The 12,973-nt window shown below is 40.5% G+C and overlaps 1 protein-coding gene across 1 annotated transcript in view; it reads right to left on the reverse strand.

The window, feature by feature from the left end:
• Positions 1–315: 315 nt before the first annotated feature.
• DYRK4 (dual specificity tyrosine phosphorylation regulated kinase 4) overlaps positions 316–12,973 on the reverse strand; it is a 72,068-nt gene continuing 59,410 nt past the window's right edge. The window contains exons 12-17 of the mRNA XM_078849150.1: positions 12,187–12,268; positions 10,086–10,258; positions 8,670–8,730; positions 7,196–7,325; positions 3,974–4,143; positions 316–3,247 (exon numbers count right to left, since the gene is read on the reverse strand). Of these exons, the coding sequence (XP_078705276.1) occupies positions 2,988–3,247; positions 3,974–4,143; positions 7,196–7,325; positions 8,670–8,730; positions 10,086–10,258; positions 12,187–12,268 (876 nt within the window). The 3' untranslated portion in view covers positions 316–2,987. The remainder of the gene's footprint in view (positions 3,248–3,973; positions 4,144–7,195; positions 7,326–8,669; positions 8,731–10,085; positions 10,259–12,186; positions 12,269–12,973) is intronic.

The raw sequence follows: 12,973 nt of genomic DNA on the forward strand, positions 1-12,973 counted from the left end.
TTGTAGGCTGTAAAGTTTTGCATTGTTTTGTTTCTGAGTGCAGTTATGTAACAAAAAATCTACATTTGTAAGTTGCATTTTCATGATAAAGAGATTGCACTATAGTACTTGTATGAGGTGAATTTCTTATGTTTATCATTTTTACAGTGCAAAGATTTGTAATAAAAAATAATAATATAAAGTGAGCAATGTACACTTTGTATTCTGTATTGTATCTGAAATCAATATATTTGAAAATGTAAAAAAAATCTTTTTTTAATTGCGATTAATTTTTTGAGTTAATCACGTGAGTTAACTGCAATTAATTGACAGCCCTAATAATAATACATACGCAACCTAATGGGGGGTGTTGTGGTGCTTAATTTATATCTGCAAAATGCCTTTAGTTCTTGAGCACAAGGTGCTACAGAAGGGCACAGTGCGATTATTATTAACAGACAACAGGTTCCATAATGCATTTTTAAAAAAAGAACTATAAAAAAGGAAAGATAATGTACATTTAAGCTATAGGGATAAAATAAGGCCTGTAAATTGGGCTTCTCAAACTGTGAGTCATTCAGGTATTCTTTTGGCTTGCAACAATTTGTCACTTTGCCTGTTCTTAGGCACAATGAGCAGAGCACTGACCACAGGCTTGCTCTGTATTTTGGAGACTCCTTTTACTGCATGAAGAACAGGAGGGCTACATGTACATGATAGGCCATACCTACTGTTTTCTGTTCTGCAGGAGAACTTGAGGGCATTGGAGGCACCTGAAGAGAAGAGCTGTCTGCCTGCCTCTCGAAGAATTTATACCCAATGCTCATCCCTGTGGTCTCTGAGCATGAATCTGATTGTTAACTAAAGGAGACACTGTCCGGAGAGAATGAAGGAGGTGACCATGGTTGAGATGGATGTGGAGGCTGATGACTTAACATGAAAAATGTGGACACAAGGAAGGGAAAATATGAAACAAATATGGAGCTACGCAACTAAGCTCAAATACCATCAACATAGACTCTGCCTCTGATGAGTGAGAGGATGGTTAGACTGAATTCCAGTGTCAGATGATTTTCTATCTCACATCACCCTCAGCACTGAGAATGCTCCTGGGATGTTCAACAGCAGGTTTACTGCAAAGTTGGGAGATATCAGTGTACGTGCCAGAGAATATAATAAAGCTACTGGAAGACGGTCTCTGCAAAACAGATCATCTAGAGAATGTAATTGCAGCAAAGACGCAACAAGCCAAACTGTGTTTGTAGTTTCGTTCTGGGAACTCCAGTGCAATCAGGAATGACTGCAGTCCCAATTTGATCCAGTTGGAGCAGGCAAATACACAAGTGAGTAACTCTGAGAGGAGAACAGATATTTTAGATGAGAGTAATCTAAGCATCTAAGTCACTAAGCACAATAGCGAGGGAGAATGAATAATAATCAAATTCAAATAATCAAAAACAGCCTGAATTCCCCCTCTGCTATTCAACTACAATTCTGACAGTGGCGATAGTCTGTTTTTCAGTGTTTGATTGCAGGGATGTTTCAGGTAGTAATGTTGTGAGAACTATCAGCAGCGTCCAACAGGTAATCAGCATTTCAGTTGGATACTCATGGGCTTCCCATAGTTTCCAGTGTCAAGCAGGAACCTGATGGTATACAGATAGTACTTCAAACAGTTCCAGCCGCTGAACTCTGTGCTCTGTCTCTGACATCCAATTTATCCTCTTGCCTTCATGCCTTTGCTGGCTCTTAGCAGTTCCTTGCACCCTTGCCCTTAGCACAAACATTTTCTAAGCTACATGATACAGTCAGACTGTATCTTCCAGGACAGTTTACCTGCTCAACACTTCTGTGAGATCATCGATACAGTCAACCCTCTATCACCTGGTATAGGGCCTCCAGGAAGTCACTGATACAGTCACCCTGTATCCTACAGGACAGTTTGCCTGTCTTCGTCCTTGATGAGGTCATTGATGTGATCATTCCTATGTCCTGCAGGAATTTTTCCTGGCCTGTAGAGCCTATGTGTAATAGTGTGACTCCAGTAACCCACCCAATTGCTCTTGTGCTCTGGGACCACTGTGAGATCACTGAGATGGTATTCCCTGAATCCTGCAGGATAGCGTCCTTATTATTCTTATTTGTAGCACCTATAGCCTCAGTCAGGGATCAGATCCCCATTGTGCTGGGTGCTGTAAAGACATGTCAAAAGATAGGTTAATGACTGGGGCTGGCAGTCATATAAATCTGATTTTGTAATGCATTAAGTCAGACTCCCTTTGAGGGTTCATTCACCTGGACATTGACTCTCTCTTTCATCCACCCTTCTGGTTTGATATAAAAAGGGAGTGGGGTCCCTGTAGAAGGGTGTAATGCATACCATGGTTTGGTAGCCTTCTCTCCTGTTGCCTTTTATAAATACCTGCTTTGCAGTGTGCATGTCACTATAGAACTAAACGTGGGTTTCTAATTCTGTTCAGAGGTGCTACCAATGACCCGTATCTGACTCTCCCCTCTCAGAGAGGGAGACACTATGAGTTTGATTCTCCTCTCATTTATGCTGGTATAAATCCACTAACCTCTGTAGAGTTATTTCTGATTTATATTGGTTTAAATGAGATTAGATTCAGATCTTGTGACCTCTGTGGTTTTTCTAGGCTTTTAACTCCCAAGAAGCAGGAATCTTTGAATGCAAGTGTCCAGTATAATACCAAGAATAAGTCTCTCTCCACCTCTAGAGTCTCCTTTTTATTAAAAATATTGCTGTGGGTTGTGAAGAATCTCTGATCACAACAAGAATGTTGGTAACGTTCAGGAACGTTCAACGCACATTCTGCTTTGGTTACCTGGACTAATCGAGATTAAAAATGTCTAACAAACGTGCACAGCCCATGTGTGGAGAGTTATAATTTAAAATGATGTTCTTGAATATTGTACAGTTAAATGGTTACCTACAAAACATACCAGGCAGGTATAGAAACCAGACCAATAGCTGCTTGTGGAGAATGTTACTTAATTGGTGGTAAGAACATTGAATTTTTGTGAAGAGCTGTTTCACTGCTATGTTCTGCCTTGTCTCTTTTGATAGCCTTTTCCACTGGGTTTTCCAGATCTTTCTCTGGAATAACCTGTTTGGCTGTGTGTTGCACTTTATTTTCCATTGTGTCTGAGGAAGCTGCATTGAGAGTTAGTCTTTCAGTTGCAGCAGTAGGATTTCCAGGCAGTTCACCTTTTACTTTATCAACCATGTCTTGACAGGTGTTTTCTTCTGTATGAAATAAAATAAAAAAATGACAGTGTGAAACTGTAATGTGTCCACAGGCCCAAATTAAATCTGCAAAGACCCAATCAATTATTGCCTCAACATTTCAGAGGAGCAGAACCACCAACCCCCATGCATTTTTTCTGCCCTAAGAACTAAAGTGCATTGTGGATGGATTGCAGATGCTGTCTCTGATTCTTTTCCTACCAAGATCACTGTATGAAGGCTCTTTCTGCATGAACCTATGGGCCTTTAGTTGTTATATTTAGCCTGTCGGGCTGCAGATAAACCACATGACCCACCGGGTAACTCTCTGTTTCTACCAAAGAAGTGGGAAAGAAGTGGTGTGGCCAATGGAGGTATGGCAACTTCCACCTTCTCTGTATGTATATATCTATCTTCTTACTATATGTTCCATTCTATGCATCCGATGAAGTGGGCTGTAGCCCATGAAAGCTTATGCTCTAATAAATTGGTTAGTCTCTCAGGTGCCACAAGTCCTCCTGTTCTTTCTGCGGATACAGACTAACACGGCTGCTACTCTGAAACCTCTGGCTGTGGGTATGGCCGATGCTTCTATGGAGCATTCCATCATTTTACATTACTTCATCCTTTCTTTTTAACAAAGCTATTTGCTCAGACATGAAGGCCTCTAAAAATCATAACTGCCAACACGTACAAGCGATGAATATTATTAAGAATAAAGAACTTCAAATATTCAGACTACTGCACCTCCTTGTCCAGGCAGTGTGTGTTTATATACATTCTCCTTCTTCTCTGGTGTGAAGAAGGAGCTTTCACTTGCAGAGTGGCGATTTTGTTTTGATTTATGTATTCTTGGTTCCTGGATCCATGTGTGCTGCATTGCTTCATCTGGAGTCATGCGGAGGGCAGGTTCCCACCTTAAAATATACAAATGATAAATAATTATTGAACAGTGTTTGTTTATAATGCTAAAAATGAAAAATACATTAAACTTAGGTTAGGCCAGAAAATACTTTCATTGTCTTCAGGAAAATTGAGCCATGAAGACATTTTTCAAATTCACAAACAGTAAAATAGCCTGTTTGCCTTTATCCATAATTCCATTTGCCAAAACCCTCTTTCTGCTTTCTGAAAATTTGCCTGAATTACTGATCAAATTCTGTGCAGTATCAAACAGCCAAATGCTTACCACAGATCCTCACATGCAAATCACAATATTATCAGAGGATTCATTCTGTATATGTGCCCAAGAGCCTTAAAATCCTAAAATGATGTTAGTGCCAAGAAAAGGTGTTAGAATTGAGCAGCAGTTGCAATCCCCTAGCAGATAGGTACTTCCTCAATTAGTTGTACCTCATACAAACTGTATTCTATTCTTCTGACTAGTCTAATGTCAAAACTGTCCATGGCGCTCATTAGAACTCCACAGAGCCATTGTAAGAAAGATACTGGGCCACTACACTGGAATGTTAAAGGGATGTTCCTCGTTAAGGGAAAGATTTTTTGTGTAACTAGGTCACCGTTCAAAACAACATAACTGCAAGTTGAGATTTACAGAAGAGCAACCGTACAAACAGAGTAGTAAATCCTGAAGCTGTTTTTGAGGGTTTCTTCAGGAAAGTAATAATAACGGGTAACAAAGATCTTGCACAGAAAGTGCTGAACACGGTCCAAAATTCCAACCTGACATAGTGCATAGATAACAGTAAAACAGGCAAGGGAGCTGATACTGCTGTCACTTACATGGGTGTAAATCAGGAGTAACTCCTCCGGCGCCAAGTTACATCAATGTAAGTGAGAGCAAAATCTGGTTCATTGTTTTCAAAATTCAATCCTTCGCTGGTTCAAGTCTTTTATTTTGGCTGGTGAATAAAACATTGTTAGTGTGATTATTAACATCCATCATTCTGGTAAAAAGCAGATGAGTATTTTGTGTGTAGGCTGGTAAATCTTTGTGACAGTTTTGCAGCAGGATACTACTAAATCCACCTTCCTAGAATGTTTTGTTAGTCTCCACCACTTCTATTTTTCGAGATAAAAGATCACACCACATACTAGCAGGTCTGTGAGATGCAATCCTGGGAAGTGCTCAGCACTCTCAACTCCCAAGAGTTTTGCTTCTTCCGCCTCAGTTTGATTCATAACAGGTCACCTTTACTTTGTGGTAACAGGGGGACAGTGGCAACATGCTGGAAACTCAAGTGCTGCACTTCATTTGCAAATGAATGTACAGGGTTGTTGTTTTTTTTCAGAAGGAAGAAATGAAGACAGCCATGATATTTGTTGGTACTTATTTATCATTTGCATGGCACCCACAGTGTGCAAGACAATTACCAACAGGCATGAAGAGAAGGTTTCTATCCTCAAAGGGTTTATGATCTAGATAACCTACTGAAGTTGTATCTTCCTTGAAGATTAACAGAAATTGTTTGCTATTTGTATTCACCAGCAATGAAAAACTTGCAGTTGATCAGTGTCAGTTAAGAGAGTAACTGAAGTCAATGACAAAACTCCCATTGACTTCAATAAAGTCAGGATTTCAACCCACAACTTCCTGGGAAATGTTTGGACCTTGACTTGCCCTCGAGGTTCCCCTGGTTGATAGGAATCTACTCCAATAACTAGCATGAAAAAATGCTATTGAATAATTTTTGAAACCTTCCCATCTACAGTGGCCCAGAACAATGTTTATTTTTTCAGAAGTAGAAGTAGTAAAAAGAAAAAAATACCCAAGGGACAAAAGGCAAAGACTTGTCAGGGATTCAAAAATTGTTAGGTCACAGGAACAAGAGTTGTATTAAATGACTGATTTTCATAATAGACAGAAGTTAATAGGTGGTTGCCTCAGGAGTGGGATACAGGCCAGCATGGTTTACTATTATTATTGAACATGTTTATTACAGCAGCGCCTAAGGACCAACGAAAAATGGGACCCCATTATGCTAAGCACACAGAATAGTAGATGGTCCCTGCCCCAAAGAGCTTACTGTCTAACTAGAGAAGACAGACACAGGGTTTAGAGCTTTATAAACATTTACTAATTAATCCTTTCATCACCCCAATGAGTTAAGAAAGTCAGTATTATTATTTCCAATTTAAAGACAGTAAAACTAATGTGCAGAGAGATTTTGTGCCGGGGTCTACTTAAACCGTGGAGAAATAGCACATTTTTTGCAGGTCAGTCACAGCATATATAGCAAATTTAGCAGATGCATTCATATAATATATTCCAGACCACCCTTACTTCTACGCTGCTGCTAGCGGCAGTGTTGCCTTCAGAGCTGGGCATCTGGCTTGCAGCCGCCTCTTTCCAGCCGCCCCGCTCTGAAGGCAGCGCAGGAGTAAGGGTGGCAATATTACCACCCCCCTACTATAGGCTTGCAACCCCCTTTTGGGTTGAGACCCGCAGTTTGAGAAACACTGTGTACTTTTGTATACTCTTACCCTATAGTATAGGTAAAAGTACACAAAAGACCAGATTTCAAGGGGGAAACCAGATAATTAATCCATGATGAATTTTTATGGCTGCGAATTTAGTAGACCTCTAGTTATGTGTCTTGCCCAATCTGTACTGTACTTCATACTAAATACAATAGAGTGTTTAAAAAAAAAAAAAACTTCAGAGTTTCTGACTCCTGGTTAGATCTGTCCCTAGGCATGTGTGTCCCTAGCCCCCACTCTGCAGAACAGGGTCCACAGTAGGGGGTGGGGGATAGCTCAGTGGTTTGAGCACTGGCCTGCTAAACCCAGGGTTGTGAGTTCAATCCTTGAGGGGGCCATTTAGGGATCTAGGGCAAAAAAGTTCATTAATGTTTGTCAAAGGCACTCAAATGCTACAAGGATGCGCCTATAAAATAAACATTGGTGAAAAAACAGAGATACAAAAGTTTTTAAAGGTCTAAGAGAAATAAAGCAGGGACTTAATGTCAAACAAGTCTGCAGAAAATAAAGAAGTAAAAAGTAACTTACATTAGGCAGCCTCTCAGAAAATCCAGGAAAGCAGCATCATGAGTTTTTAATACCATACTTAGATCCTTGGAGTCTGGGTGTCTTTTTTTTCCCCTGCTGTTTGTTATAGTTCTAGGAAAACCTCTGGAATCTTTAAAAACAAAATATGCTTTTAAGTCATGTAAACATTTTGCACAGTAACAGTTTAGCTGTAGTTATGATGTTGCCCTTCAGTAGTGTGAACTTTACAGAGTCCTACAAAGAGATTTAAATCCATAAGGAAAATGACTTACATTTACATAATGACTTTCATCCAAAAGGACCCCAAAGTTCTTCACAAACTTACACACAAGAAATATCTTTACCTACCACTGACCTGCACCTATCTCAGGTGAAACATGACAACTGTTTAACAACACAGAAATGCACTACACAGCTGCTTAGGACAGGAAGTGAAGAATGCCATGTTCCATTGAAGCTTGTTGAATGGTAGGTAGGTTGAACATAATTACCCAGTTGGTATTTAGCTAGAACACAATGAACCCTACTTGGGGCCAGGCCTGTGAGATGGGACTGAGAATTCTCTCTTTCCCAGGTGCTTGGCTGGTTGGTTCTTGCTCATATGCTCAGGGTCTGAGCACAATAGGTGGGAAGGGATTTTCTTGTATATCTCCCTTAATCATTTCCTTATCATTGTAGGGACCTCGGTCCCTCCTAGTCTCTGCCTGTGGCACATAACAGTCTATTCTCCTGAGGGCTGTAATTCTTTGGTTTCATTTTGGTTGTTTGGTTTAGCGTATAGGTGCTGGGTGGTGCTGGTGACCTGTGATACATAGGAGGCCACACTAAATGATCTGGTGGTGTCTTCTGGCATTAAACTCTGACTCCTTATTTAGGGTAAAATCCTTATTGAAGTCAGTGTGAATAAGAAGTCCTGAACAGGGTCTTATGAGAGCAATGAAATGCGTTTTCCCATATTACAACCATCCCACCAGTACATGGCTTGCACTGCTGTGTGAGTAATCCCTCTAGCATAGCTATCTGAAATTATACGGATTGAATCCTGTGCTGTGTTACCACTTTACTTTGCATATTTTTCAGGACCAAAGAATAATCAGTTCTAGTAAAGTGCACTTAATACAGATTTGTTTCCTAAGTGGTGTTGCCTCCTTCCATGGTTTTAGCAATGAGAAAACACTTGTTTTAAAACAGGAAAACAAACATAGATTTCTCAGTCTCTCCTCTGTTATCTCTGCAGTGGGAGGACCTTAAACTATCGACAGCACATCACTGAGTTTTTGTATAGTCCTCAAATTATTTATTTCTTATGGATATTTGTTCCTAAAAGCAGTTTGAATGAAGTGGTGACCCAGGTAAGAAGAATCTGAAGTTCTTCTAACCCCATTCTCCACCTGCACATCAAAGGCAATAGCAGAGAGGAGACTTAAAAGCCCAGGGAGTGATACAATAAAGAAAGATAATCACAGGCGCTTACCAAAGAACGTTCGTCTTCTTGATGCAGTCTGAATAAAATCAGCTGGTGGAAGACCCAATATCTTCAAGACAGAAAATTAATACGAGGAGTTATTCACTATTTCTTCAACATCTCTAGCAGCCTTGGCTAAAGATGGATATGCTGTTCCTCCTCCTCTTATTTACATTGGCAATTTACAGTAAAATGTCTCAGAGGGGTAGCTGTGTTAGTCTGTAGCCACAAAAACCACAAGGAGTCTGGTGGCATCTTAAAGACTAACAGATTTATTTGGGCATAAGCTTTCGTGGGTAAAAAACCCACTTCTTCAGATGCATGGAGTGAAATGTCTACAGCTCTCTCTAACCCACCCTCATTTTTAATGTGCCTCTCCCTGTAATACAGTATCTAAGGTCCATATACAGAACCATGGGATCCATTATAATTGATTGAAAATGGACTTCACACTCTCCATTTTAAGCTGTCTTCTCACAGTAGATAAATTTTGATGGTTGTCATCTTCCATAAAGAACGCTGCCAGGCTAAGTTGCTCTGTCATTAATGGAGGTCTTACTTAAACAGAATTGTTTTCACAGTTGGGCTCATTCTGATCTGACTAATAGCATCTACAACACCTACATCCCTCTGTTGAGACAGCTCTTTCCCCAGCCCTGGAAGTTTCACAGGGGGACTCTGAAGAATAGCACTCCTGTTGATCAACATAGTTACTGTGGGAGACTGCAGAGAGGGACAGTGCAGCAGCTTTGCACCTGCTAAGTCAGGGCTTGCCCTGGGTTTAAAATCAGACAGGGAGCTAGCATAGGATGCTGGGCAACAAAGTGATATGCTCTCATTAGTCAGACTTGCCTAGAAGACTGACTGCAACACATTGTACCTGCCATAACTTTTGCATCATTTTCCCAGTTGGCCCCAGGTACATTACATGGCAGTACAAACAAAAAATGTATTAGGAAAAGGAGAAAAATTAAAATATTGTATTTTGCTTTGCTTCCCCCTTAGACTCAAACATACTTCTTTGGTCAGAACCGCTCCCTACAATTCTGATCACATTACAGTGTGCTCCCCATAAAGACAGAAATAGCACAGTGACTGAACAGACCAACAACGTTCACCACAGGCCGCTGGTTTGCCACACAAAGCGGAGGCAGCAGCTTCACATTCTGCCTCTTCTCACTGGGCCCCCTGGCTGTGATAAGCTTCCCTCTCACAGCCAGCCCAGCTCCAGAAAATATTTAAGTCTCTTCATGTGTCATTCTGTTGCTGGGAGTGCAGTTTAGCAAACTCATGTCAATGAACCCCCAGGGAAGGTACTGTTCAAACAATTCATCAAATTACAAAATGCTCTGTTTCCAAGACATGCATGTAAGGGATGGAGGAAACAGCACCTTGATGTTATGACTAAAATATCCCAGAAGCTACCTCCATGATGCAGGCAAGTTGCTCTACTTCATTCTCTCCTGGAAAAAGGGGATAGCCTGTGTAAAGTTCAGCCATGATGCATCCCAGGCTCCACATATCAATAGGAGTAGCATACGGGTGACCAAGAATCACTTCAGGGGAGCGATAAAATCGGCTCTGAACATACGTATACACTGCATTAGGAAAGAAAATTGGACACTAAGGAACATAGTGTTGTCAGGGCAGCAATTCATATTAGAGAACCATAGACATTAGAAAAGACAAATATATCTTATTTCCTCATAAGCAAGAGAGGGATTGTTCCCTAGTATATGTTTCTAATACTTCATCCAGTTCCATTTTAAATTGCATGTGATGGGTGCTTCCCCACATCTTTTGGGAACTACTTCACAGAGCAATAGATCTTGCTCTTGGGAAATGTTTCCTGATATTATTCAGCCAAATATCCTTAGTTCATTCCCTTACATGCAATTATACACCTTGAACCAGCCCCAAACAATTCTTCCCCTTCTATAGGCCCCAGTCCTGCAACGGGATTTTCTAGCACAAAGCAATCCACACCTTCAGAGACCTATTCGGCGAAATTCTGGTTTCACTGAAGTCAATGGCAAAACTAGCATTGACTTCAGTAGGGTCAGAATTTCATCCAATGTCTTAACTGGGACTCTACACATGTGCAGGGGTCTGTGCCAGCAGGTCACATTCCAGCATTGGGACCATAGTGAGTAAATTAATCCCTTTTAATTGGTATTCAGCCAAACCAAATATAATGATGGTACATTAGCTCTGTCACTTTCCCCTCCTACATCAATTCCACTAGCCTGTTGACCTTTTTATTTATTCTTTTGCTCTTTTAACTCCTTCCAGTTCAACACCTTTCTGGGAGCAAGGTGCTCAGCTACATAAGCAGTATTCTAGATGCAGTTTCTCCAGAACTGCATAGGAAGGGACGACATATGGCATGTTTCTTTGGCCAATATCACACTATTGGGTTTTTGTTGTGGTTGTGCCATATCATCCTATGAACTAATATCTAACTTTGTCTTCTACTACCTGCCCTTCGGTATCTTTCAGTTACTGCTTCCCAGGGGTCTAAAAAAACCGTCTTATTTAAGCTAAGAGGAGACGAATCATGCTCCACATTTCTTCCACTGAATTTCTATGTTTCAAATTATTCCTCTCCAGAGATATTCCAGGGTGAATCTCTTATTGTCTTGTATCCAAACATCAGAAAGCCTAAAATGATTAACCTCTCTTTCAAAAACAGATTGTGTAAATCTAATTGACTTCAACCCAACCATCCCAAAATCCAGAGCAGGGTGCTTGGCAGAATTTGTATATATTGTCTGAGTGAAGAAACATGTTTAATGGGAGAAAGAGAAGAACACAGGACATGATTTTTCCCCCCATGCTTAGTGAAAATGTTATATAGATTTCTCCCATTTAACAAGTGCTACAGCCTTCCTCACCTTTATATCACTCTTGAACGACACATTTATTCTTAGTGTTGTGAGTTCTTTGTCATCAATTCAGCTATAAGACACATTTTATGTTTAATTTCTTGTTTATTGGTTTTGTTTTGTTTATTCGTTGTACGTTTTGTTTAAACCTTATCAAGAAAAAATATTTTAAAAATCTCTTTAAAATGGCTGTTTTATCTCCAGTGCCCCGAGTTGTTTTCATTCCACCACAACTCAGGGAAAGAATACCTTTGGTTCAAAAAATGCATGAATTGTAACTTAACTAGCAAATAAAAAAGAATCTCAGGGTCTGAGCCTGTCAACCCCCACTGAAAAGAGTAAGTTCTATTGAAATCAGTGGGGCTATTCACTTGGAAGCATTTCAACTCCCTACACTTGCTAAGAGCAATTTCTATATCATCATCAACCATCATCATCAAAGGTGGTAGATCAGTCTCAGCAGTGTGGGGGAAAGCGCTGGTAGGTGGCACAAGGAGAACCCCAGTGGCTACTAGTTCAATAGATGCAAATGCTGGGCATGTGTCATTGTATTAGCTCAATGAAATAAAATGATTTTTCCCGTTTTTAAAAATTAAGAAATCTAATTAAGAAAATTACATCAACTTGACTTTTCTGCAAACCTCTTTGGTGTTCATAGCAGCTCGATCCAAAGTCAATAACTTTAACTGAATTTTGACCTTTGTGGTATAGCAATATGTTCTCCTACAGAGGAAAAATAAAAAGGGGGAAAGACAATAACACCCCAGTAGGTTAGTGAACTCTTTGGTAAAAGTAACGTATAATATGATGAGGTTATGCTTAACTCTGTAATAGTAATATAAATCACTTTATCTTGCCTCTTCATACACTTTACTGATAGCGGAGGGCAATTATGCCCAATTGTTTGAACTAAAGCAAAACTCCAAAGGAAAGTTATGAGAGAGAAAGAGTAAGAGGAGGAAATAGGGACCCCCTTGTGGCCAGGGACCCTGGGCTTCTAGGGTCTGCAGCTCTGGGGCAACCCCACCATGTCAGGGCTTCCAGCTTCTTTGCCATGAAGCTGGGAGTCCCAAAGTCCCAGAAACCCCCTCTCTAACTGGGGCTTGGCTCCTGGATCAACAACAGGAGCCTGGAAGCCATGAGAACCCTGGCTCAAGCCAAGGTTGCTGCAGAGCCAGGATCCTGGACCAGCCACCCTGAGTACAAACCTACCCAGACCCTGAGGGTATGTACTCGGCACTGCTACACTACTATTTCTAGCGAGCTAGCAGGAGTACGTCTACTTGAACTGAGAATAACATCCCCCAGCTACAAGTATCCTTAGAGGAATCATAGATTCTACCTATCACTGTTGAGTTTTAAAGATCCTTTCAGAAGTTCTCTATCTGTGAAAGATAAGATGCACCTTAGAAGAACTGTACAAAGTGG

The sequence above is a fragment of the Lepidochelys kempii genome, chromosome 1 (assembly GCF_965140285.1).
Source record: "Lepidochelys kempii isolate rLepKem1 chromosome 1, rLepKem1.hap1, whole genome shotgun sequence".
NCBI lineage: Eukaryota > Metazoa > Chordata > Testudines > Cheloniidae > Lepidochelys > Lepidochelys kempii.